The sequence below is a fragment of the Varroa destructor genome, unplaced genomic scaffold (assembly GCF_002443255.2).
Source record: "Varroa destructor unplaced genomic scaffold, Vdes_3.0 BEIS01000006.1, whole genome shotgun sequence".
NCBI lineage: Eukaryota > Metazoa > Arthropoda > Arachnida > Mesostigmata > Varroidae > Varroa > Varroa destructor.
The window spans coordinates 2,206,401-2,234,113 of NW_019211459.1; the positions used below are offsets into that span (position 1 = coordinate 2,206,401).

Genomic DNA, 27,713 nt, shown 5'->3' on the forward strand with positions numbered 1-27,713 from the left:
AAAACTTAGTTAAAGCCGTAGACACTTCGCATGAGAGATACTCGAAAACATCACCAGAATTTACTTGACATATTTCAAGCTATACTGACGTTTAGTTCGTCACAAACACACATTAAACAAGGTAACGTTTTTTTGGAAAAAAAAACGGTCAAGAATTTTATAATATATGTTCGTGTAAGTTAATATGCTAAACTTCATGTTAGGGTTTTTTGGCATTTAGTTTATATCCGAGTGAACGTATTAGTTGAATCAAAAAGCGTTTATCCTGTGCTGAATTGGTTCTGTTTTCTCAGCTCAGATACAAAGACAGCGTTCTGAGTGACCCAATTAGGCTTTCGTAAGTAAAATTAAATTAAAGTAAAAAAAATAAAATCATCCGTATGCACAGATGAAGTTAAATAAAACAATAATTACGCCACACTCGAAAACTCTATTGTGATAACCGTCTTTAGCCGTCGATCTCAGTGATCTAGGCAGTCCTTGTTGGATACTTCAAGAAGCTTATTAATAATATATCTCTCTGCCAAATGCACGCTGTTCGATGGAAATATGCACAATATATTTTTGACTAAAATATTAGTGATGTTATGTAAGGTAGCATTTATTGCTAGGATTTATGATCTGTACGTGCGTATGTTTCTTCTAAATGATCTCGACAAGAACAGATTTTTCCTTGAAATGATGGCTATTGATGATGAGGGCTAATGAAGCCTTCACTTTGGACCAGATAAGACTGAGACTCGTGCCGATTCTCCCTAGTACAATTGTGAAGTATATCTGATCGGACCCCTAAACGCTTCTTACTCATTGATCGACACGTCTTTTTTTCTGTTTATCCTTATAATCCTTAATGTTCTTTTTTTCTTTGTATTTTATCCCAAATTGTTTCAGGCGCAGCTGCCGCTGTATCGGGGAGAGATGCCTCAGGATGGGCGAACGACTTTGCAACTGCAAGATGACGTAAGCTAAATTCGTCCTTGTTATATTCAGTACAAGCATAAACCGCACCTTTCATGGTCTTCTTTCCAATGACAGGATCTGAATAGTCAAACTACTTTCTGAGCAGTTCATCACAATTCATAGCCTACCAAGTTCTATTATTAACTTCTATTCTATATTAATTAATGGCTATGTTGTTTAGCGAAAACCCATTTCCAGAGGACTTTTTCATTTTATTTGCTCCACCGTGCTCCGATTGGAGAACATCGAATCCAATATTCCAAAAGAGAAAACGAGTGAACCTTGGAAGAATTATCAACAGTCGATTTATAGACAATAGAAACGTTTTATCAACTGGCTAATTGACTGAAATTTGCGGTAAGGTCCTATCATTGGGAAAAAAAAATGAAAAATTAGAGTAATATACTAGTCAATAAATTTTAATAAGCTCTATTCCTAATCTATAAGTGTATGGCCAGTAAAGCTATAGATGAGTAATCATTTAAAGGGGCTCGTATTCATTGGCTGGTTTAGTGGATTTTGCGCTTTCTAAGGCGTAGGATGAATACCGCAGAGGTATTTGAAACTTATATTTGTACAATGTAGACAAATGAGAAACGTTTTCACTGAGTCTAGGAGCTTCGAGTTTTACGTCCGGTATAGCTGTCAGGCATTCCGTCAGACAGGCGACTGGCTCCCAGAACGAAATGAATCGTATCTATGCCTGGATTTGATAAGATCAGTAGCTACCACAGAAACATGTTGTGGTCTAGATTCGAACCCGGGCATAAACAGACAAACATACAGAGAAACAGACCTGGTGCTAGAAGCCAGCCGTCCGTCTAACAGAATTCCTAACGGATATACCGAACGTAAAACTCGAAATAAGAGAGATTAGATAAGATTCATAGAACCTCAGGGATATGTCATGTGGGTCATAATAGAAAGAAATTAGTACAAGCCCGGGAGGCCTTGAATATGACGACAAATGTCCTTGAAGTGCTAGTACTGGATTGTGATATCGATGGCGAGAGAAAGGCCTTCTGAAGTGCGCACACGGTAATATGTAAGCAAGTGGGATTTTGGCAACAAAAAGGGTATTCCCGTATCGTTTTAATATTAGTAATAATAATTAACAATGAAAAAGGCATAGGAAACTTCCAGTGTTGCATCGCTTATCCCATTGATTAGAACATAGAATACGTACTGGATTTGACCACACTATCCTCAAACAGGATTGTTTAATGCATGCTATTCAATTCCGATGCGGGGCAATCCATGCCTTGCCTGGGTCACGAGCAAGACTTCTATGGTAAATCAATTGAAACCAGTCGCATACATGTTTATGTCTACAGAATTACGTTAGTACTGGACTCATTCACAAAGGTAATCAAATTTGAAATGGACGTTTATGTGTCAGAACTAATACAGACATCCCGCAGCTGTCAATCGAGCGCGTTAACTTTGCGTCTTACGATAAACTCATAATCTTATTACTGCGTACTACAAAGTACGTTTGAATTAACCTACCTTTGACAGCAGGATAAACTCTGACTTTTTACCTTATGTTTATTTTACATGTTGTGGATTTAAGAGTTAAAGCTAGCAATTGTTTCTATACGAAGTTATTATCTACCTTGCAGGCCGCCATTACTATTGGCTACTTCCGAATCAACGCATGCGTAGTGACGCAATTTCATGATTTTTTTTTGTTATTATTATTATTACACTTCTCTTTTCGTACTACTGACTTTACACTTTTGTACCTATTTTATGTCCTCAGAGTGTGGTGGTGGCTGAAGAGCTCCGTTGGGCTCCGGGGGTGCCGGACTGCGACCTACTTATGTACCTGCGGGCCGCAAGATCGATGGCGGCGTTCGCCGGAATGTGCGATGGAGGTAGCGCCGAGGATGGATGCGTCGCCGCATCAAGGTTTGTGCATCACTGTTTTTGTCGTCGAGAGAAAGTTCGTACAATTATGTAAACATGGTACAACTGATCCGTCGCTATAGACATTTGATTAGGAAATAGATTGTGGAAAACCCAAATCAGCATTTTTGAAAAAAAAAATAGCTTCCCAACGAACGATAACAGTACAGAACGTAGCAAAGTCTGATTTCTAACCTAACGATCATTGTTACAGAGATGACACAACGATCAATGCTTTGAACCATCTACATGACAGCGAGTATGATACGGGAAAAGCGCTACAGGTAAGTAGACGCAAATACAGAAAATTGAATTTACCAACGCAGCGTTGACGTAATCACGGTGGTTATTGAGAACTAATTATTGAGTATTAACTGAATATCCTGTAATTTTTTTAAAGAGGGAACTTACCAGAGTATGCGCTAACTTTATTGTCATCGACTCTATTGAAGGCTCTTGTGAAGAACCCTCGCGGCAGTGTGGGTGGTGCAACCGCAAGCAAACTCAGTGACGAAGACCAGAAGAAGTTCGTCCGTGGATTGAGGACCTACGGAAAGAACTTCTTTCGGATACGTAAAGGCAAGATTAAGAAACACTTCTCAAATTGTCATAGTTATTTTATAGTAACTGCTACATCTAACAAGTATTTGTAGATTGTTGGATTGGAACTTACGCGATCATGCCTGCTCTAATTGTTAGTCCAATGTGTCATCGTTGTGATATAGTCCTTTAGGTTATTTGAACAAGCGAAGCCTTATGTGTCCTATGTAATAGTAATACACAGCTGAATATTAGCACTAGGAAATGGCTATTACGTTAGATATTAGTTGATTTGTCGTACGTCAACTAATGTTATCCTTGATGTTGAAATCCTTGATCCTTGATGTTATCCTAATGATGAAAGTTTTACTGTCAGACCCACGATACCACAATGAAATAATCCAAACAGACTGTATTATTGTGGTTTAATAAAGTGATAGCGTTGTGGTGCAGAATACGCGGGAATGCCAACTCTGTTGTGCTCAAGTCAGCGTAATTAAGCATAACACTACTTAAATATAGCCATCTTCCCCTACGTTCTTTGCCTTATATTCAGAGCTGCTTCCGCACAAAGAGACGGCAGAGCTGGTGGAATATTACTACCTTTGGAAGAAAACTCCAGCAGCCCTAGGATGTCGACCCCATCGAAGGCATCGGCGGCCGACTGCCCGAAGACCAGCCAAGGTACACGCTCCCGTGTATATGAGCTAACTACCATGTGTATATACGGATTACATTATTTGGGCTACTACGACAAATCCGTTTTTATCTTGTGTATAAATACGATCGCAATACAAGTAGTAACCTCAGAAACGAGCAAGTTTTCGATCCGGTGGCCGAGTGATTGCAGAGCAAACCCAGACATATAGGTTGGCAGATAAAAGACCGTATCGATCCTCGAATATGGCATGAACTTCGAACTGCGGATTGTACGTTTTTGTGCATTTCTATACTTGTGCTGTTACTATTGTGTCGGATGGTTTGCGTAATGCTAATTGGGATGTATGTTTCCGAACGTTTTAGGCATCCGGTGAAAAGGGCGGCAGTAAAAGTGGTCGAGGCAGCCAAAGTGGAGCTGGAGGAGAAGGCCGAGGTGCAATTGGGGGAATTGGCGATGAAGGGGCCAACGGCGAAAGTGGTCCTGATTCAGCAGGCGCTACTTCCCAATCATCAACCCACTTCGAGGCCGTGTTGTCTACTGCACCACAGGTAGTCATCGATACAGTCTGCTGTGTAAGACTAATGACCGCGAATGCTAGCTCAGAACAACTTATTATAGTTGTTATTATTATTAACAGACAACGTTGACCACCTTTATCTTCTCGAAAAGGAAGAATCGGTCCCAGAATTAGCTGACGCTAATTGTGCCTCATAGATGGAACTTTATATGAAAAACGTTATGTCTGACCAGCCATCAGCCATCTGGTGTTCCATAGAGCCCATGGTTAGATCCGATTCTATACGCAGCCTTCACATGAGATTTCAACAACCAAACATTACGCATTAAAGTCCGGTGTGGTAAAGACTTAGAAAAAAGTCGAGTGCATTTCCTCTTGGTGTTCGCTAAATCGCAAATGCGCTGGTCTAAAAGCTCTCGTTGATAGCACCCTATACTATTTAGATCAGTACGTAGTAGACCCAACTGTCCACAGAGATACCTAAGAAGCTGACACCTAAGTATTTCCTATTTGGAAGTATAATGTAGTTCACGCACAAAAACGTATCGTAACATAATAATAACAAAATAAAATAGTTTTGTGTATACATACTTCAATATATACATGTTATTCTCGAAGACGGTTAATCTGTTAGAGTCAGACAAGGTTATGTATTGGGTTAACAAAAGACGCATTTATTTCTTTCTTGATTTATTTTTAGTATCGAGACCAATATAACCCCTGTTTTTTTTTCTGCATGATATTTTAATAAGTGCATACCTGTCGTGAATATCGGTCGGTGAATCGTCGGTGAAATATTACATTAAGCACAGTAACTGCTATGGAAATTTCAGTGTTCTGTATGTTTAATTGCGACGCCACGCGATTGGTTCGTAGACTGGCACACACTTCTGCCGCCATCTGGATCCGGGGTGGGATTGCCACTTCAAGCTGGTCAAGGTGGGCCTCTATCACTCTTTTGTTATGACTGCTCAGTGAAGCGAAGTAGTGAAAGCGCTGTCTTCATATCGAGACCCGTATCGGTCACTCTGAGTGATGCCGGAAGGTACGTTTGCATTTACTGAACAAATCACTATACTGTAATCGTTTGTCCAGTAAAACGTTAGTGGGCGATCCTGTTTCGGAGATATATAGTCAAACTTATATTGTGAATCTAGGGAACCCGAGTAGTCGTATTAGATTAAATTGAATTAATTTTTGCCTAAAATTAGAAAGGTCCGACTAGCTCTTTGTTGTAGAACTAAGCCTTTCTTTAGAGAATGTATGTAATTCGATTACCAGCGTCAAGCTCTAGCAGGTGTAGAAATCTGTAAAATGTTTTTGTTTTTGGCTATGTGTACTGACACAAATGTTAGTATCTGCAGATGGACGGTTCGGGCTCGACGTCCACCGACGCTTCCTCCCGCGAACCCCCAACGAAATGGACAGCGCGAAGGTAGCATGGGCTCTATGGGCAGCAACAATAGTACCAATAATACCAACAGCACGCCATCATCGAACAACACTAGCACAATGACAACAACGACACCATCAACCACGAATAACAATGGAGGCCCTAAAGAACACGCGACCGCGCAGGACAAAAGTCAAGATCAAGTAAGTTAACCTAAAAAGTATCGTTACTCTTGTACTTCCCCTTTAGCACGTCTGACGATCATTGTGAACAATTGATAGAAAAAAAATATTTGTGCATGATAGTTACAATTTAAGTAATAAGATCTATATTAATACCTGACATAATACCAGCTTTAGAATTTACTTACGCTGACAATGGAAAACAACTTCCATAACCCATTGTTTACGATAAAATAGCTGTCGCTTCGCCGATAGGGCCTGATAATTGAGATGTGATATTGCGCTGTATTTTAGGACGGTGGTACGCCGTCGGCGGAGGCCGATGGCAGCGTTGGAGATGGCGAGACCCAACTGTCAGATAGACAGCACAGTAGCACTAAGGCTGAAAAAGAAACGATTGCAGATGCTGCTGGGCCCCCAGTCAATAACGACGTAAGTTTTCCGCAGTCATCAAGAGATACGCAGGGTAGTTTGCAAAATGCGAGCAAATACTGGGAGAAAAAAATAAGCCTTTGAGCACAGTTTACGATTTAGCCATAGTCAATGTTCCAGTTCATTGACTTCAATGTCAATTTTGTCTATGCTTAACTGTCTTTTGCCGTCTTTTTCTGATTAAGCTAAATAACGATGTATGGGCAAAAATAAACAAGTTCAATTCGGTTCATCTTCTGCTACATATTATTGGTTACATTCACTTGACTTCAGTCAGAGCATTGCTAACAGATTTAACCGGTTCTATCCACTTCTTCAGGTTGAAATGCAGGACATTCGAGAAACGGGAGCTCCCAGTGGCGGGTCGCAACCAGATGATGTCCAGACGATGTCTCCGTCCACAGGCGGAGAGGATCGTCGATCCGTAGCAGATCAGGCAACCTGCTCGACGGAAACAGCAAACAATGTTCCAGTCGCATTGAAACGCGAACCTGGCTTGGAGTTTGCTGTCCCGGAGAGCAATATCTCTGCTACGCCTATTGCCGGAGGCCCGAATGGAATGGCCGAAGGCGCTGATCGCGCAGACGGGAAGGACGATAAGATGGCTCCACAACTTGTAGCTGCTAAAGCTGAGACGACAACAGGTAGTCCGCAAGCCACGGCTACCTCTGTACCTGCACCTCTTGTCGGCAAACTTGATGGCCAAATAAAGATCAATGAGAATCTCAAGGTAGGTATTTCGTAGGATGTTCCTATCAAGCCTCCTTTGGTTCCTGCTTTGATTGCTGAGGAATGGTATGTGATATATGCACTTTCTAAGAAGACAAAGCGGATGCTGTAACAGATCGTATGGTTCGTCTGACATGCCCTGTTTACTTGTTAATGATACTTTCAGATTGGCTCGGATGTGGAGACGGGCACTGTCCCTGGGGTGGCCGGGGGTGTGAAAAAAGAAGAAGCAGCTCTGCCGCCGCCCCTTGAGTCAGGCGGACCTTTAGGACCGCTTGGTCTCAAAACGGAACCACTTGGTCCTCTCGGATCCCTTCCCCCAGTTGGATTTGTGCCGCCACCTCTTGGACATTCTATTCCTCTCGTCTCCGGCGAATTGCCGCTTGAGCCGAAACGAGAACCGTTAGACGCCGTTCCGGCTCCGTCTAGCGCTTTCGGTGCACCTCCGCGAGCTTCACCTAGCAAGACACTTCCCACCCCCCGGGTGTCGCCGCGGCCATTGGACGAGCAAGCTCCGAATGTTTTTGTAAAACAAGAATCGCAAGCTCGAAGGTAAATTTCTTTCTAGTAATAGCCTCGCACGTTTATGATTACTTTACTTCAGTCGGGAACGTAACTCGTCGTTGATAGATCTCATTCGTATCTCTGATGGGCTGTACCAATGGTATAGAGGAACACAATATCTCGAATACTAGCATTATAATTTAATAGTCCATTTAGTAATGCAGAATCCATTGGTATGCTATTATTACAGGACACCTGATACGCCACGTGGCACACCGCCTGTTGCAGCTCCTCTTGCCGGTCCTGCGAAGATCTCTCCATTGTCCATTGCAGCGCTCACGGCGCCGCCGCGAATGGCACCGTCGCCATCGGCGCAGTGTGAATCTCCACGGCCAAAACGAGAAACGACACCGGGCGTCTCTCCGCGAAGCTCGCCGAAGGTGCCGCCAGGTTTTGCGCCGCCATGGGGCTTTTCACCGTTTCTAACACCGCCCACGCCCCCCGGTCAACAACATCAACGGCACCTTGGTGCTCCCACGCCTGGATTCCACCCATTCTTTGGGGCTTTTCCAGGTCCCGGACCTGGTGGTCACCCGTCAGCGCTCTTTGGTGGACTAGGGGCTGTCGGCGGCGGCGGCGGCGGCCCCGCTGCAATAGCAGGTGCACTGGGAAGTCTTGCTGGGGTCGCTGGTCCAGCTATGCGAGGAGTTGACCACATTTCCGAGGAGACAGAAGGCAGTGGTAATGAGGAGCGAGGACGTGGGGGACCAAGCCCTGAGCCAAAACTTGAGGATTCCGAGTGCCATCGCAGTCAATCTGCTATTTTCCTTCGCCACTGGAATCGAGGCGAATATAATTCATGCGCTCGAACCGATCTCACGTTCAAGCCTGTGCCGGAATCAAGATTAGCGCGTCGCAGAGAAGAACGTGCTAGAAAGGCGCACGAACGTGAAGAGGCCGCTAACAGAGCTCAGCAACGACAGGCGGAACAAGCCGCAGCAGCAGCGGCCAGTTTGTCCCAGGCGAGTCGTGGAGGGCCATCCCCTGGCGCTTTCCCCGCTGCTGGACGCCAGGGCCGTACAGGACAGAGCGGCCCACTTGGTCCTTCCGGAGCATCAAGTAATTTGTACGGAGCGCCCGATACACCAGCTTTGCGCCAACTCTCAGGTAAGGAAGCACGTAGTGAATACAAGATGACTGATGTCGTGACCATAACTCCACCGATGGCTTTTACGGAAAGTATGCGGATATTGTATTCTGGAGCTCATTCTCTAAATGTAGACTTCTTAAATTCCAAATGGGTTGAACAATAATTATATGCCATGTGTGACTCACGCTTTTAACATATTTGGGTCTTCTTCAGTAATGTTTTAATATTGTTTGTTGCTTCGGCTGCAGAGTATGCTCGTCCACATGCTGGCCTGCCAGGTATGATGTTTGGACCTCCCGGGGCTTCGGCCGGTGCACAACATCCAGGCTTACGACCTCCGTGCATACCGGGAATGCCACCTGGCCTTCCAGGTTCAGGCTTGCCCGGTGTACCCGGACTAGGACCTGGCGCTGCGTTGGCAGATCCTCAAATGCTGCATTATCAACTCATGTCGATGTACGCAGCTCAGGCAGCGCGTGACCTGGAAATCAAAGAGGTAACAAAAGTAATGAACAAAATGCTTCTTTGATATCTATCTCGATACGAAATCTTTCAAAGGCGACTACGCGGGTAAGCGTGCATTAAGTTGTAAAATGATTATTCTATAATAGTCCATTAATCTTAACCACTAAATGCTCCATAAGATGAAGTAAAATTTCATGCTAAGCCCATCGCATTTTATGTCCTCTATGACTGTTGTACAAACGATAACTTAGCAGCAGTTAGCCAATCAGCAGCGAGCTTTAAAGGAACAACAACACCAACAACAACAGCAACAGCAGCAGCAGCAGCAACAACAACAACAGCAGCAACAACAACAACAACGCGAGAGGGAACAGCGCGAGCAACGGGAGGTTAGTTGAGATGAAAAGATGAATCATCGCAGTATTGTGTAATGTTAAATATTGCAGGTGCCTCTAAGGCTGTTACAGATTTGTAGCTAAAAAAAAACATAGGAACACATCAGCTTCTTCGGGCAAGATATCTATCATTCGTATTATTCGAACATATTAGGAATTTTAGTCAATTGCTTCAAAGGAATTTAGCGCCAGAAAAGCTCTATATTTTCATGTGTTCAAGGTTGCGATAGATTACTTTAATTTTGATGGTACATCTTCTCCGTCTGGTCTATCTGACTGAGATCTGACGTTCACCTGCCGTAAGGCCGTCGTTTTGTTTATGCTATTTCTCAGTCCATGTTTATTTGTCTGCCTGTATATCTGCCTGATATATCATCATCGTTGTTAATCTCTGTTCGTTTGCAGCGGGAGCACCGAGAACGCGCCGAACGTGAGGCGAACGAGCGGGCCGCCGCCGCCGCCGCCGCTGTGGCGCAAGCACATGCCCAAGCGCAGGCGCAGGCGGTTGCCGCTGCTCAGGCACAGGCCGCGGCGGCCGCCCAAAATTCACCACTCTTCGATCCATGGGCTGTCAGTCAGTTGGCGGAACGGCGATTCGGCGCTGCAGGTGCTCCACCTCCGTTTGGGCTGTTTCCACCCCCACCACCATCAGCAGCAGCAGCAGCAGCAGCAGCAGCAGCACCGGCGGGGGCAGGTGTTCCACAGTCGTCGGGTCTGCCAGGCGCGTCATCTGGGGGTGGTACGCCAGGCGACGGACCCAGTGGGAGCGCTCGTCCGGCTGCGCACGGAGGTTCGGCTTTAGATTTGGCGGCGTCTGGCGTCGATCCACTGGCGGCGATGCGACTTCAAGCCAGCGTGAGTGTGGGTGCAGCCAACGCTGAACTCCATACGCACGCACACGCTCACACCCACCTGCACCTGCACGATAGCGCAGGGGGAGCGGTCGCCGCGGGTCAAGCACAACAAATGCCCCCTGGGGGCCCGGGAACCGCTGGTCCTCACGCGCAACACTCAGCCGCTGCGGCGCACGCTTTGCTCCGACAACACAACGCCTACGGCGAGCAACTAGCACAGGTGAGTGAACCATGAATGAGCTCGAGCAATGAGTGGGCACTGTTATCATGCGCGTTTACGTGCATGTAAGATGACCGAAATACACGCGGAACGAAGTGCAACTACACAGCTGACGGTCAGTTGTTGTTTTCTGCATATCTTAATGAAAATGCTTGATGGTTCTAATACTCAAATAGATTTGGAGCTTCGTTGATCTTCACCATTTTCGAAACTTCCCATCACAGTAGCAACCAGCTCATGTCTTATGGAAAGAAAGCAGGCAAACTAGGAAGAGGCCTGGAGCACGTTTGCCGATGGGATTTTGTTCACTACAACAATAACAATGTAATTATTGTTTTTGATCTTCTGGGCAGCTCGCCGCACAACAGCAACAAGAACAACTACAGAGGCAATTGTTTATGGATCGGCTACAGGCGATATCACAGAATCCGCACATGCTTGCGCAGGCTCAGGCCCAACACGAAGAGTTGTTGCGTCAACAGGCGCAAGCGGTAGCTGCCCAACAGCAGGCTCAGCAACGTCGGCCGTAACCGGGCCAGCATTAGGCGACACCAGTCTTATAAATACATAGGTAAACATAATGGATTGGCCGTTACCTGCGTTGATTTCGGTTCAGTTAGTCTATGCCTTGTATATAATTAACTCATCACACTGTCTTTTTGTATGATGTTATCCTCCTATCACGGTATCTCGTATTTTCGGGTCTCCACAAAAATGGACCATGGCTGCGCTTAACAAAACCCCATTCGCATACCTTTAATGTCTGCATTTGTTGCACCTAAAGCTACATATACAGTTTTATTCAATCGGGACTGTCAGCTGGCCCATTACGGTGCGCTGATAAACCTTAAGACGCGACGTGACTTGACCCATTCCTGTGGCAAACGGGGGATAGATAAAGCACGACAGATTTAATATACATTCAACATGTACTCGCCTTAGCTCCGGGGACGGGCCGCTTTGCAGTGGGAAAGGAGGAGCGTGATCGACTGAGGGCGTTAGTATCGTCGCGTGTGTGTGCTTGTATAAATTGCCTGAGGTTCCATTAGCTGACACAACCAGAATCACTCCTAGCATTCGAACAACATGTCATTGACGAAACGTACGATCGAGCTTCACCCCAGCAGATTGTCATGTAACGAACAACGCCGATTAGGTAGCAACACATAGCTACAGGCGGGATGATACCTCGATGTACCCCCCCACCACCACACCACACACATATATATATGGACTTATTTAAATACTGTTGTCAATTTTGTATGCTGAGTGCTGTTAGTGTTTAGTCGTCTAAATATTTATTTTGTTTTATTTTTTATTTGTGGTTTGCATATTACAACTAGACCTTTCATCTCAGATCTAGCTACTCAAGCAGGTCAAAGAAGTGCGTAAACAGTGTTCTCGTTCGTCTACACTTTTTTGGGCATCGCGCCAACGGTGATAAGGGCAGCAGTCGCATGAACAGAGAGCATTGGTAAACGACAGGCAGAACGCACAGAAAACGTGATGGTCTTGCCTGCTGTCAAGAAGCATGCTAGCTGGAACGGCTTGCCGGCGAGGGATTACCATGCACGGAAGCAACGATACGCCAGACCTGACCGTGTGCGAAGTTAGTGGGTTACAAATTCCTCGGCTCCTTGCTAGTGAACCGCAGTCGACGAGTAACTTCAGAAAGGAACAGATTAGCGCTATCGATCGATTGAATAGTAGTTTTTATTTTTACGAGGATCCTTTTTATTATTAAAGTTTTTTTGTTGTGTAGAACATTGAAGATCTGCGTACGCATCTTCGGCATTTTGCTCTTGAGCGTTGACTCAGTTTAAGACAAACGACGTTTTTATATTGTAAGCTTGAGACGATCTCAGCAGTAGAGCTGTTTTGGACTGAACTGAGATCGATACCCGAGTTGGTCTTATCCATTTCGAGTTCTGTTTTTGAACACAGAACGACACTAGCATCTCTGGTCCTCTCGCCTTGCTCGACTGGCCCAATTATTGTTCTTGTCATTAAGTACCGCCGTGTCGCCTTGTCCCTGCTGACCCCTAGACGGTCCTTAGGCTGTGCGAACTGGATGCCTGCAACGCTAACTCTACGGAATGTTGAACAGCTAGCTACATTGGAATATTAGCAGTTTCAATGTGTGTGCCATCGCTGATTGGTGGTCCTCGATCCGCTGTTCTTTATCACGTAACGTTAACTGATATAAACTATAAAATGCGTTATCAAGAAGCCACCAAATCGATTGCTGCCATAGACGACGATGCTAATTATACATCTTTATATAACGCTTACTATTACCGATGCTAAAAACGTGTATTGCGGTGAACAAAATGCCCCAGTTTGATCAGCTGGTATATATAAATATTGTGTACTTAAAATGTATTATATATATACATATATATATATATACGTATATATACACATATATATATACATACATATACATATAAGTAACGATAACAGTGCTGATGAAGAGCGTTAAGCTGAAGAAAGAAACGTTAAAAAAAGAAAGACCATTATTGACATGATTATAATATCTCGATAGTAATACTGCTAATTATGTTGGATGGTAGTGACATATTATACTGATATACTATACCGTGAAATATATAAAGGCTGTAACTATGAACGAGCTTTGGAGAAGAGTTAATGCTGAAGTGATCTGAATCTGCTATGCACGTCGTATTGCCGTTGAAACACAATTCCGCAAATGAAGAATGGTACTGGTAGAGTACGTCCCCCGGGGTCCGGTAGGGGTAATAGCTTGTTTTAGCCAAAATCCAGCTTGGTAATGCTGATTAAATAATCGACATACGTACGAATGTTCTTCATGCTATGCATTCCGTTTGGACAGAACGAACTTACGCTCCTCTACGTGCACAAACGCATCAAGCAAGAGACTCTCGTCAATACAAAGCAACCTGTGCGGGCATTCTAACAGAATACGCTTATCAGTCGTAGTGTATCGTATCCTGTACGTCGTATTCAGATAGTAGTGAATAAATGGGGCTGGTCACTGAGTTTCACTGTTTCTTACTACTCCCTTTCAAAGTGGTCCACTGCTGCATACATCCTATTGCCTGAACGAAGTCCACACTGCGGTTCGCGGTCGAACACACGCTGTGTTCCATAGATCTCCTGTTTTGTCACCGTGTAGTATTTATCTGTCGTTTTTAGTGCTCGGGTTATCCACTCGTCAGCGACCGTTGGTGGTACGAAGTTTCCTAGGACAAATGTCGGCCTAGAATCTGAGCGGTAGTTTCGAGGGAAGGTGAACATGATTTCAAGTTATCATTTTATCTACTCGTGAATCGAGTGAAACACAAGCAAATTTATACACGCTTAAATTGGCCAGTAACTTAATGCGCAGCGGAGCATTATTTGACGCTTCATCGTACCTCTTCCCTGCCCATTGGACGGCGACTATTGTTACTGCAGTAGATGACGATGAGCCGTTGACAAGAGAACCTTCGCCCATGGCGCTATCGAAGGACTATGTAGTAGATCGGCTGAACTGATATCAGGACCCTATTAGCTGGTAGATAAGAAAAAACTAAGCGAACTAGCGGAATGTTACTCAATACGAAGACATAGGAAGCAACTTGCGTGTGTCTGTGTGTGTGCGCGTGCGTGCGTCTGCGTGCGTGTGTGTGTGTGTGTGTGTGTGTGTGTGTGTGTGTGTGTGTGTGCGTGCGGGCGGGCGTGGGCGTGTGCGTGTGTGTGTGTGTGTGTGTGTGTGTGGGTGTGTGGGTGTGTGTGTGCGTATGTGAATGTAGTGGTAGCGCTTGCAATAGGAGCGGTAGCGGTAGCGGTAGGCAAGAACAGGGCATGCGTAACAAACAGGTCCTATTTAGTGTGTTGTTAGTAGCTGTAAACGGGGACGGGAAAACGACACGTTAATCATAGCAAATTATTCTTATCAACACATGTATACTAGTATCGTACAGCGAACCCGTCGTACGGCCGAGAGGTCTGTGGTACTTTTCGCTAATATTAATTATATGTCAGTGTAGTGCGATTGGCTTTCTACAAGGATCAACGACATCGAGATTGGAGACAATATTCGATCAGAGTTTGTCCTCACGCGAACTGGTTCATCGTAATAAACAATGAACGTCGTCATGAAAACGGTAGCAGTAGTTGTAGTCGAATAGGAAGGGTAAAATAGTAATAAAATAGGGTGCACAGCCGCGCCAAGTGATCCAATATGGGTGATGATACTACACTTGCGGGAGTACTAAACGTAGTTTGTAGTGGTAGTAATGATGATGACCATTATAATATCATAGTTTTTAGAATATTAGAAGAGTAATAATATTGCCTCATCTCTATATATAAGCGCAGGTCATTAGAGAAATGATCATATGATGGGACCGATCTAAACGTGAACTAGAAATCGAAAGTGAGCGAGAAACTCGGTGAAACAAATGTGTGAAATACATTTTTTTCTTTTTTTTTTTTTTTTTTTTTTTTCCTTCCTTCCTTTCTGCGTTGAATCAACACTAGTAGGTAAATTGGTATCGTTCACGAGAGAATAGTGTGAAACGACGTGTGTATAGCATAGGCTGTGAGAAAGCGTATAATTATAATTATGATGAAGTTAGTTGAAGTTAGCAGCGGTTGAGTCATCGTAATTTCATGCAGGCGAGATGATCCCGATGAAATCTAACAAAATGAAGAACAGCGACATACAATGGACAGAAGTACTAATTATAAAGTGATGACTAGGGGACGGTCATCATGATATATATATATATATATATATATAGAGAGAGAGAGAGAAATACATAAATATGAATATACCCGCTATATAACGACGGTAAACTAATATTAATAATTACTATAATAACGACAGTAACTAAGAGGAACGAATTATTAGGATGATAAAGACAGCAGTTGATGAACAAGACCACGGTAGAATGATATATAATGATGATGTCATAAAACGAGGGTGGACACACATGGTGAGTATAAAGAGTATGCGAGAAAAAAACGTGTTAAGAATAAATTTTGTAGCATATTTCAAATAAAAGCGAATCTACTTATGAAAAACAAAGTTAAACGCTTGATCTTTTGAGTGTCGACGACGTCCTATAGTTGAAGTTGACGGAATACGAACAGACGTGAGATACGTCACTGAGAGCGTCGTCGCTACTGCACCTATTTGTGCCATCATCAGCATTGCACACAACTTACAGCTATCCATAAATACCGCGTGCTGCTTCTTGTTGATAAGATCGCGGAGCAGGTATACGATTCAACATCGCCAGTTGATCTTGACTCAGATATTATAAGTCTCTCGCCGACTATCTGATCTGGCTCCCGAAATCGATGGGACACGGTCTAAGTGACGAGTCAACCTGGACCCGAACACTGAAAGGACCTGCGTTTCGCAGCGTCATCTATCGACTCGAGGCGTGCCGTTTGATTGTGTGCGCTTCGCTACATCACGTCCTAAATCCTTTTGCCTAAACATCATACGGCAGCTGTTGTCGTACCTAACAGTGGTTTCTAAGTTGGCGACATTTACCACTTCAGATTACAACAGGCGCAAATGAAAGTGAAGGTTCCGCAGGAACTCCCCATTCGGCCAGCTGCGTTTCAATGCTTCATCAACAATCTGAAAAGGGTTGTGCATGGACCTGCTGTTACCTACGTGGAAGACATTTAGACGTCGATAGCGATTATGCGCCAAACAATGTCCACAGGAGTCGAAAGGCATAATACATCAAAGCGTCGGCTCTCAGCAGCCCCATATAACTGAGCCCTATGGCATCCTGAAATCATCATCGTTGTTCATTCACACGCCTGTCAGGTGCATAAAAAAGCTAAATAGGACATAGTAATAATATTGTCGTATGGAATCAGATCGCGCATATGAGAGAATGCAGTGCTAGGGTAAAAGTTCACAGGTCGAATCGAGATGTCGGCTAAACAGTGGCCAGCGCGGTAGCATGTGCAACGTTCGTACATTGGCAGGCTTGTCTGGTTCATAAAGGATAGGTAGTAATGTCCCCTATTTTTCTATACACAGCATACCGAACCGCAACATTCTGGTTTGTCCTATTCTACTTCTACTACATGCATCATCCGTCATCGCACCTGTCAGAGAGAAGGCAGGATCGATTCGTGCAGCTGTTTATCCGCTTTCATAAATAAATTGCCTGTTTCTAGTAAATCAAATTCCCATTCGATAGAGCCACATGCGTGATGGCTAAGTTCGAAGCCAAACTCATAGAAACAAAGCGTCCTTTCTTTAAGGTTTAGAGATGTTTCTATAAACAAATGTCACCATAATGAAACTGTTACCATAAACACTTTTGGCTTCAAGCACGGGTTTGGTGTGACACTAAAATCTAAAAAGGTCTTAATTGAATGCCAAATGTTCGAGATATTCAAGAAGAATAGCGGAACTAATGAGGCAGTACGACTTTCGGCCTAGTTTATCTTAAATGTAACCCGGTTTTTAAACGTTATAGCTTATAAACAAGGCGGAACCTATACTTCAACATTTTACCATAAGACGACCTCGCCTTCGTGTCCTAGTTTGCTCTTCTGGATAATCTTCTGGATTTCGTACTATTCCATCTACGGAAAATAACATGAACGAACTTATCAGCTAATTAGAAAATTCGAAAGTTTAATACACCGTACGTTAGCAATTAAATTGTTATTTAACCTAACCCAACAGCGATAGCGATCAGTAGCGTTACAACAACTGTTGTTTATCCTTAAAAGACACACCAAAAAATATACAGAATGAGAGAAAACTAAGCGCCAGGAGCATTGATACTATTATATTCAGGCTGGTCGACGTACATGTTTTTTTCACAACCCAGTTTGTTTCGTGGCTTGCAAGCTTAGCGCTTCCAACGACATGCTCAGACTATCACAGAAGTAAAACATTGTAACTCCTACGGCTAAGACGGCAATCAGCTTAAGTCGTCTTAAGCTTGAAGTCATGCTTTCTGTTTGCATGCCCATTACGAAATGGGTACTTCGGACGGAAGGAGAGAACCATGAAACTTGCCGTTTACGCATAAGAGACAGAAACTGTTGACTGTGTGCGCCGATCAATTTGGTCCTAAAAGTAAACATAAGCCTGTACTTAAGTGAGGTTAAGCAGAAACTGTAGAAGCAGCTGTTATCTCTTAGCTTTTGATTTTGACGTAGAGAGACAGACCAGCTCTGAGTCTGTACCAGCCCTATCCGTTCTTTCTGCCCAATCAACGTAGTATTTCCACGTAGTGTTTACCGGCGAAACCCAGCTGAGCCAATAAATCAGTAATGCTTTTTCTGTGCTTTAATTATTAAGTATTCGTATTCTTAGCGACAATAGCATCGTACCAGTCGACATTAGGTATAACTTTTTCAGCGAATATATCACTATTATATATATTTGGTGTGGGAACAATAATGAAGGTTCGTTTTATTGATGTAACTAGTGCTGCCGACCCATCTCGCTCTCGACATTGGCTGCCGGCGATTCTGTACTGTCATTAACCGAAATGCTCCACTGATTCATCTGTAGTTATAGTCATTATCTTGTTGACGATGTCAACTTACCAGAAATAAACTGGTCACCAGTCGCGCTAGCCAACGACAGCCGATTTCACTTACCTTACCCACACACCTATTCAACTATCGACCTAGCACTCAAAACCTACTGCTAATCATCAACTGGAGATCTTTTTAATGAATATGCTCTCTTCTTATCGAATTATGAAGCGGTTCGTTTGTGTGTTTTGATTAATTGCGGCGACCTACACTTGCCAATTGAGAGGACCACATCTTATTTGAACGGCACTGGCTGACGCCTGAACGGACTGCTGATTCGGATTGGGTCTCTCTAGCCAAACATAAGCTCCTTACGAGATTAGGTCTAATCCTCGCTTTCCTCACATACGCTAATAGTAGCCTGAATAGTATTGAATCATTTCCCTGTTCGACACCTAAAAGCGTTACAAGCAATTCGAATCAGCTGAAAGCAAACACACGACAAGACGAAATAGACAGGCCGATCAGCTTCAGTAAATCAGTGATATGTAATAGGACCAGTTGGTGTATATTCAAGCAGAATGCAAGCGTCCTTCCGAAGATCTTTCACCTGTTTGTCATGAAATATCTGCCATCTTCCTCGCTGGATCACTGCACTGAATATTTAAGTGAGTTTATGGTGGGAGTATAATACCATAAGTGTCTAGGTAGACCATTGCAACTCCCATTCAGAAGGGAGTACAAGAATCATGCGTAAAGGGCTATCACTTTCTCATACGTATCTAGAGGTTCATACGCTTCTGAACAGAAATAGTCTTTTCGACCCAGGTCGCTCGACCCGTATCCAGATGCTTCACCTCGCGCACGACTAGGTTATATTTAATGAAAAAAGAAAAAAAAAAAAACAATTTTTTTGCTTTAATCTAACGGGTGCATTTGATGTCGGCTCATCGCAGTTGTGCTTGTGATTCTCGGTACAGATCGCTGCTTGCCACCGAATGTGGAACACCCTAACATTTCTGATTGTCTTTGCCATGTGGACTGATTGTGAGTTTAGATAGTATATATGTTTTCATTGCTTGCAAATATAAGACTGCCTTTCAATGTGGCATTGTTGAAGACTGATCTCTACATATAGACACATATAAAGATTATAGGAAAGCTATTGAACTTTTTGGAAGTCTTGCTTTAAGGAACGTACAAACATTATCGAAGAAGTGCTGATTTATAAAAAATTTCGTTAAAGCAACATTTTCTTAAATACGGTACTACTATTACAGTCATCTTGCACCTAGTTGGAATAGAGTGGCCTCATCTGATATTTCTTACATGTAGAAATAGGTAACGATTATTTCTGTTTAGGTGCAAAAACTGCTAACATTATGCAGCATCGTGTTAGGAGAAGTTGCGTACATGCTTGGCGAGGTTTACCTATAATAAGAATTTTGGTTAATGAACTGATACATGGAAGTAGGTCTATCGATGAATTACGAGCTTATACAAACTTTTATTCGAAAATATTTTCCACCTGCTTACAGAAAGTTCCTCCGACGTATCTGACGGAGAGCTTCCGTTGCTCTTACAGGCATAGTTCCCTGACAGCACGAAGATCGAAAGAGGAAGGGCATCCTAGACCGGTCCAATGGCTGATGTGTAAGGATAAATGGTACCGTGGAAGCCGCGATCAAAAGCTTTGCCTTTTATTATTCCGAAGCAGACTGAAATAAATACCCCTGGTGAAGTCGATCTTCCGAGCACAAGAACTGCCAGAAAGATTTCGCTCAAAATGTTCACGAGAGAAGAACAACGTGGAAGAAGATAACGTGACTCGGCCGATTTTGCCAGTGGGAATCTGCCATTTCTCCTGCCAGCCATAAGCATTAGCTGTCCGAGAACCGGTATAACAGAGAGTGATATCTACGCGAGATGGATTGTCGATTTGGTGGATATGATTTCGGCAGGCCATGCCCAACCGCCTGGGGAGGAATCTCACACTGTTTATAAGGCCGACGAACTATAGGAAGTCGGTAGTGCGTTTCGGGTTGCCGCTTTTTACGGCAAACCTACTTTCCTAACGTTGAATAAAAATTGTTTTTAATTTAAATATCATTCCAATATAAAGAGCAGTAAATTTTAAAAGTTAACGTTGGAACGCTTAAACCTGCAGCGAAAATTGTTTCCTGAAGGGGTAATAAAATGTTCCAACGAGTCAATGAATAAATGTGTTTATCATTTTTTATTCATCGACTTCTTAGATTTTAAAGAAAAGCAAACTGTCTAAAAAAGATACGCCTGCAGGCAATAGTTCGTAGACAAAATTCGAAACAAAATGTGTATGGTAAAAGACCTGAAGAAGGTCCTTTGCGGCCTGCCGGACATCATTTTTCTTTCATTTCAGTACGAATCGCTCAGGTCAACACGCAATTAGTTGTCTTGGAAAAAGCATAGCTGGGTCCACTCTATAGTTCAGGTCCTTTAGTGTGCCAATATGTCCGTTTACAATGTGTGACGGGCACAAAGATAAATCGAAGTAGGGAATTGTAACGTTGTAACGTGCGAAGTGGTCCATTATGTTGTGCTGCTAATAGTTGAAGAACCGTTGAAAACCTAGGTTCTAAGATGAACGGCTCGTGTCCAATCATCGATTGGATCGATAGGTTACATACGACTTATTTGAGAAGCTTACAAGTAATCATAGTAATTGATAGCTAATGTTTACATTATTTTCTCGAGCGGCCAAATACTGCGGTAACCCTTAGAAGCTCTATGAAGTACCGTCCCTTTCGTAAATCGTTACCTAATTTCTACCTTCCACTTGGGCCTTTTAGCCTTGAATAATTGATTTGGCAAATATATTGCAATTTTACGTGCATGAGATTATGTTTTCTGCACAATCGTTTGATCATGTTTTTTACGTAAAAAATGTTGCATTTAATTCACACTTTTTTAAACGAAGATTTGTAAAGAGGTTCTAGACTTCGGCGCTCTTCATGCAGCCTCATAGACGGGGACCTACACCACATCCTAATACCAAGACTAACAAAAGTAATCTGCAAAAATTCATGCAAAATTTCATAAAAGTAAAAAGATAGAGTGGGCAAATGCTAAATGAATAATGCTAAGCGCCATAGTTACAGGTGTCATTTTCAAATCTTACGTTAACTTACTATTGCTACGTTAACTACTATAGCTACCTATTTAAGAAATGTATTTGCAGTTTTTGCAATTTATTCCACTTGTAAGTTATTTATCACTGATTTTAGTTGACGAAGTTCCCGGCGAACGCCTTCGTCGATAGAGATGTACAGAAATGCAATTGCTGCAGTGACCGGATAAAAGAACAGACAATGGAGATCGGATGTAACAAGGTTTCCGAATGGTCAATCCGACGAAATTGTTCATGAAAAATTATTTAATCTTTAACGATTTTAACCTCTTAAATCAAGATGTTACTGGAAGCCTGTGTTGTATCGTATGTATGCACAAAGACTGAAAGACCTGTTTTCGTCCGCTTCAGGCACTCCAACAGCTGCCAGAGCGTCCAGATCGTTCACTTAATATAAGAGTAACAAAAAAAAGAAGCATTTTCTTAGTTTTTGAAACTCAGCTAGTGTACACACAGATTCAAACAAACCTATTTTGATTTTCGTTTCCTGCAGAGAAATGACGTTGACGGTATACCTTTGTGCATCTACATATATGACTACCGTGTTGAATCTCATCACGCCTGCGTCCAAGTTGACTGAATAAGAACGCAGTGGAAAAGCTTTGCGACTTGACGCGTAACTGGCTAGCACCGTCAGAAGCGTAAAAATAACTACTTGGCACTTGGGACGTTATCTTCTTTTGACGATTTTGGTGTTCAGCCTTTACTTAGGTTTTTCATAAGCGATAAACATTGTATACTCGTACGTTTAGGCTCGTACGGCGTGTTTATTGCGATACAAATAAAAATGCTACAATCAGCAAATGACAAATGGCTATGGATGTTTCCAACGTCCCTCTGCTGCGATTACCTTGCCAGAAGTTATATATTAGCGCTCTGTTTCATTTTCCTTATATTGTGTTTTTTCATTCAATCATAGCCGTCGTGTGGTACGTGACATCGGTCACAGGTTCTCGACTCCTATATCCTCCGTCTATGTATATATGTTTATACAAGGATCTCGTATCAGCGATGAACAGTTCTTGGTTCGCTACGACGACCATGGCTTTACTGCCGTAGGCAACCATTAATAACGATTACGGGAACGTATTACTACGTTTTTTTGTTTTATAATAGGCTGAGTTAATACGAGCTATTCTATGTTATCTAGCTGGCCATCCGTCACGTATCGTATACGTAATTCCATTATTATCTACTGCGTGATTATTTAAAGTACGCGTGCCGTTTTCCTTCTTGTTATAGCATAATGGTCGTAATAGTGGTAGTGCATTGCTAGTGATGTCGTTCATTTCATAGTATCTATCTATATATGGCATTAGTCGGTAGTAGCTGCTGTTGATACGTACAACAATATGGGCAGCAACACAGAGGCGAAACGGATGCCCTCGCCAAGGTCGTTCTTGTAGCAGCGGTCACTGTCCGCCAGTCTGTCTGTTTAGATAGCTAGCTAGCAACCTATCTATAACTATCTGTTCCTGCTATTTCCGCACGGTAGCAATGTCGTCGAAGCGAGTTATTCGCTGGTGGTAGGCGACGGCCATCATTAGCTACTTCCAGCATTTGTTGCGTTTCATCACAAGCACATCCCATCAAGACAATGAACTGCTACGGCCACAAAAGTCAAGCAGAAACAGCCAACTTCGCCAAACGCCAGCTAGGTAGTGACGCGTACGCCAATAGCCATCAAAAGCGCCGTCGGCACTGCCTTGGTAGCCGCCGCCGCCGCCGCCGCCGCCGCCGTCGCCGCTGCCGCTACGCGCGTTCCCTTCGCGACCGAATTAACTGGTACCAGAACAGAGGAGAAGCATATCAGCGAAACGCGGCGACAGGACAACAAGGCAAAGCCACTTATTTAGCCAGCCAGTCAACGCCGTTGCGCGCCGTCGAAGGCAGAGTCCTGCTCATGTCATCCTCGTTGTTACAGGACGCCTGCGACAGAAGCAGTAAGTGGTGATATAGCAAGAACAACGTGACACACTCTCGCGCGCTCGAGTTGCACGAAATCGTGACGCGGACGCAGTAGCCGTCGTGCGGATGCGGACGGCCGGCCGGCATCAGCCACAGCTGCAACAGTAAAGTGGTGGTAAATTGCTGCTAGTTTTCCTCGTTATTTCTGGTGCCACCGTTGCATTGGTGTCGGTTATAGTGATAGTTCGCGCACAAAGCGCAAACGGAGCGCGTGTAGGACCCGCTGGCGTCTTCGGCACTCTCTGGGATCTACCTAACGCGAGTGCCTACAGTTAGGCAGCACAGCGTACCTAGAGCAATTACGCGGCTGGTAGCAGCGGCGGTGGCGGCTGTTGCAATACTGGAAACGGTGCCGCTCTGGTTATCGCTATCACCAGCACTAACAGCGTGTAAAAGCGTGACTACACTTTCTAATGAGAGATACGAGGGCGGGTGGGAGGCTGGTCAGGTAGGCAGGCAAAAGTGAGCCAGGCAACAGGCGGAAAAGCGATGAGAAAGGTTTCTGTGCAACGATGACTGATGCCGCATAAAAAGCAGTAGCAGTGGGGACCTGCAATGGAAAACAGAGCCTATCTGTAATTAGCGAGACTAGTGCGCGCTAAGGGATATTACGCAAGTTCAATTTAAAGTTAATTTGGCCGATTACGAGCAGATATCCAGCTATGTTCATCTAGCTGGTCTTCCGTTCTGCCAGCGCCACCGTATTCGTAACGCGGCCAAAGGCTGTTGCTTTGCACGCACAGAACGAAGAGTGTACCGCTGGCCGAGTGCCACTAATCGTCTATTACTTTCGCTAGTGTACACCGACATCACTGATATTTTTACTGCCCCTTGCGTTTATCTATGCATTGAAATTGCGGACGTGCTCTCGATGACGCCTTGTTCTTGCCAAGAAACAAAAGGGAAAATAATAGTAAGGCGACAGATGTCGATAGTGATTTTTAATAGACCTAACGTATCAGCCAAAAGGTATTTTCGACCGTAGCAATCAGAGGAGGTACATGGACCGCACGAGGCTAGTTAATACTACCTACCAATCCCAAATGACACCCGGTGGCATGAAGCATGACTGTGTGCTGGCGTAGGACAAGGTTGATTGAACTAATATTGCAGTAATTTTCTAATCTACTGATGCGTTCTACTGCCACACTAGATCTTAAATCTGTCCTGCTAGTCTTTGTGTTCCGTGTACTGATTAACGCACCTATCAGTGTATATCGCCTACCTTAGGATTAAGTTTGTAGACCCCCCCCCCTCTCTCCCCCCTCTCTCTCTCTCGTCTTACTGGTGAGCAGCTCGCAGTGGGTGGATGGATGAATTACAAGTGAACGGACCTGTAGTTTCTTTCTCCATTTGTGGGCGGTAAATGCGCGCGCGTCTACCAGCAACGTGTTATACATTCAAATGCGTATAACAACCGGGCCTGTATTTAATAAACGCCACTAAGTTTCTCATCGGAAACGGACTCTCCCCTTCACTGAATCTACCTATACGTTAAGTGCTAATGGAAGTAACGTTGGGTGTTCGCTTATTTTCTCATACTTGAATTCTATGACTTAAGTAGCGACCAACAGAGCTATTTGAGGGTGAAGATGGACTTTACGACGGCAGGACGGGTTGACGGACAAAAGGACGTACGCGACAAGGAAAGGCAACAGGTTAACAAGCTTGAATTTAACTAGTGTGATACTGCTGGGTTAGCTTAAAAGAGACCCGCAAAATAGAAGTTTAGCGTTCGGTGCTAGGTTACCGGCAAATGTCCCGTCGGGTTGACAGGTTGCAACGACAACAACTGCGCAGGCATCAAAGGTCATGGCGTTATAGTGACACAACAACATCAAGAACTCAACATAAAGCCAAACACGAGCCACCGGTATTTAGGGACAGCACGTTTCGCTCATCCAACAAACAAAGGCAAAGTAATAGTTGCAACACGTCAATGTTCCTCCTGTATGCGGCAATAACTGGCACAACTGAGGGCTCCTGCTGCCCCCTCAAAAAGATAACAGAGAAGGAAATAATGGTAAACACAAATGTCAAACTTATTCTTATTCGTGAACAAGCCCAAAAGTATAAAACACCCAAACGAGCGTAGATCTCGGGACGTTAGCACTTGAGGTCTGTAGCAATGGCAACATGAGGTCAAAACTTGAGAGCGCCGCGCACACAAAAGTTAACTGCTGACACTTCAGAGGTAAGTAGGGAAAAAGGATCAGAGAGATTAATATTCAGAGAGGTTAATATTGAGTATTTGCTGTTTAGCCAAATTGAACCTCAATAAGCAAGAATCTACTACAGAAATAGATTTCATAATAAAGGTAATTTTTTCCAAGCGGGGTACTTTTGAGACAATGTTACGGCGAAATGAAAGTATTTCATTATCTATTAGCCTGAGAATTATCTATATATTAGAGAAACAAAAGAAATCATTCCTAAAATGTACGTATTAACTGTTTTTTTTTAGATTTTCCAAACTATTCAGTTGTTGTTAGGGTAACGGCGATCTCTATTTGTTACTTTGCTGTCCTAATTTGATATTTGTAACCCAGTAATATGGTTCTATATCCAAGCTGTTATCATCGTATTTGATGTCATGAAAAATAGGCTTTGTAATTCGGCCATCATGAACGGGTCTGGGCTAATTGCAAAGGGTAACATTTTCGAGCAACTTGTCCTATTTGTATTGTACCAAAGCTGTCGTGACTGAAATCTAGGTGGGTATGGCGTGTACGACGGGGCTGGCTATGTTTGTGCAAGGCGTTTCCAATCTAAAGGGCTTCACTGAGATTTTAAGTTCAATAGTTAAATCGTTTCTGGATAAAGGATTTTGCCGCACTTTGCTTATCTAACGAATTTCTTCGACCGCCTCCGTCGCTTTTCGACAGCGGCAAAAAGTCGAACTCGAAAATCTATTCTTTTTTCACTTCACGTGCCCATATTTGAAGTTCAAATAGGACCACTTAGCGAAAACTTATAAATTAATAACTGTTTTTTTTTAAAAGATAATTTTGATTCTATTTTTTTAATAATTCTATTTTTTTTTCGCCGCATAATAACTGTTATTCTGCGTTCTTGGCTAATGGGGCTTAACAATGGCCACGATACAACTCGTTTACATCTTTGAATCACCTGTGATCCATCAAGCAGATTCGACGGTGTTTCGTATTGGCTTACTTAGTAAAACCCAATTCCTGTCTCTATGTAAATTCTAAACGTTCATGCGCGTACCTTTTTTGCATTAAACAAACGACCAACGATCCGGATGTGACCTATTGATTTTTCAAGTAGAGGACGAATGAACGCATCTTGAAACCGACAAAATTTCGCTGGTACATTGATTATATCTATCCATTGATATGGAATATGCGACTTGTGCCGTATGCGATGGTTATATCTCGGTTAACGAACCTGCCCTTATTTTCAATTTTGCAAATTTCCTCCATCTGGAATGACTTCCGTTTTTCTTTTACCAACGTACGGTCACATTCGAAATTGATGGGACACCATGTTTTTACTGCCAACTTAATTGTCCGTATCCGAGAAGGTAAACATATTTGCATACACTAAGGTATTGAAGACTGTGTGCTATTGCCAAACGGAAAAACCGTTTGCTAGCAGTGTCGATAAGTAAGATCTACAGAAACAAGCACAATTTACTCAGGACTAACCGCGCGTTTTCGTGCACACCTCCAGATTCGTGTTTGCTGATATACAAAATTATCCTTATTCATAAAGATCATAAGATGGCTGTCGTTAAATCTGTGAAAAAAAGGAAATAAACGATCAGGATCTATAAATTGTATGGCTTAGTGCATCATCTCTGATTGCGCTTCTCATTGCTATGTCAGCTTAGAAACACACGCCGGTGTAATTGATAAAATTATATCTACTTCATTCATGGAATCGTATCAAGGCGGTCAAGGTATTTGCGTTCAACAATAAAAAATAATGGGACAAAATTTACATGGAGAGATCATTACTTGTTCAATTGTCTCACCTCTCACGTAGCTCATCACATGTCCGCTAATGGCGGTAATCGGGTGGTTCGAAAACGAGTTGGGCTAAGTCAGCTAGATGTCCAATTTCTCTATTCGAGGGGACGATTGGGATTTGATAATGAGTGAATTAGGAAGACCGAAAAAGTGCTGGTTTTCTGGAAGAACTGCAATCTC

General features: G+C 43.4%; 2 protein-coding genes across 6 annotated transcripts in view; both read left to right on the forward strand.

Moving 5' to 3' along the window:
* The window catches only part of Gug (arginine-glutamic acid dipeptide repeats grunge), a 32,421-nt gene extending 11,775 nt beyond the window's left edge, over nucleotides 1-20,646 (forward strand). For 2 of the 5 annotated variants that reach the window (XM_086991930.1, XM_022811898.2), the window contains 17 exons: nucleotides 892-960; nucleotides 2,723-2,871; nucleotides 3,083-3,152; nucleotides 3,321-3,447; nucleotides 3,965-4,092; nucleotides 4,432-4,617; nucleotides 5,420-5,631; nucleotides 5,942-6,182; nucleotides 6,456-6,593; nucleotides 6,913-7,323; nucleotides 7,489-7,874; nucleotides 8,077-8,993; nucleotides 9,225-9,472; nucleotides 9,693-9,830; nucleotides 10,242-10,910; nucleotides 11,264-11,481; nucleotides 12,254-13,930. In XM_086991930.1, the coding sequence (XP_086848056.1) occupies nucleotides 919-960; nucleotides 2,723-2,871; nucleotides 3,083-3,152; nucleotides 3,321-3,447; nucleotides 3,965-4,092; nucleotides 4,432-4,617; nucleotides 5,420-5,631; nucleotides 5,942-6,182; nucleotides 6,456-6,593; nucleotides 6,913-7,323; nucleotides 7,489-7,874; nucleotides 8,077-8,993; nucleotides 9,225-9,472; nucleotides 9,693-9,830; nucleotides 10,242-10,910; nucleotides 11,264-11,440 (4,239 nt within the window). In that variant the 5' untranslated portion in view covers nucleotides 892-918 and the 3' untranslated portion in view covers nucleotides 11,441-11,481; nucleotides 12,254-13,930. Of the gene's footprint in view, nucleotides 1-891; nucleotides 961-2,722; nucleotides 2,872-3,082; nucleotides 3,153-3,320; nucleotides 3,448-3,964; nucleotides 4,093-4,431; nucleotides 4,618-5,419; nucleotides 5,632-5,941; nucleotides 6,183-6,455; nucleotides 6,594-6,912; nucleotides 7,324-7,488; nucleotides 7,875-8,076; nucleotides 8,994-9,224; nucleotides 9,473-9,692; nucleotides 9,831-10,241; nucleotides 10,911-11,263; nucleotides 11,482-12,253; nucleotides 13,931-19,992 lie in introns of those variants that run through there. The other 3 variants (XM_022811899.2, XM_022811900.2, XM_022811902.2) reach the window with 3 other exon arrangements.
* Nucleotides 20,647-25,133: 4,487 nt separating this feature from the next.
* The window catches only part of LOC111253064 (uncharacterized), a 108,127-nt gene continuing 105,547 nt past the window's right edge, over nucleotides 25,134-27,713 (forward strand). Inside the window, exons 1-2 of the mRNA XM_022811938.2 lie at nucleotides 25,134-25,199; nucleotides 25,715-25,735. Of these exons, the coding sequence (XP_022667673.2) occupies nucleotides 25,134-25,199; nucleotides 25,715-25,735 (87 nt within the window). The remainder of the gene's footprint in view (nucleotides 25,200-25,714; nucleotides 25,736-27,713) is intronic.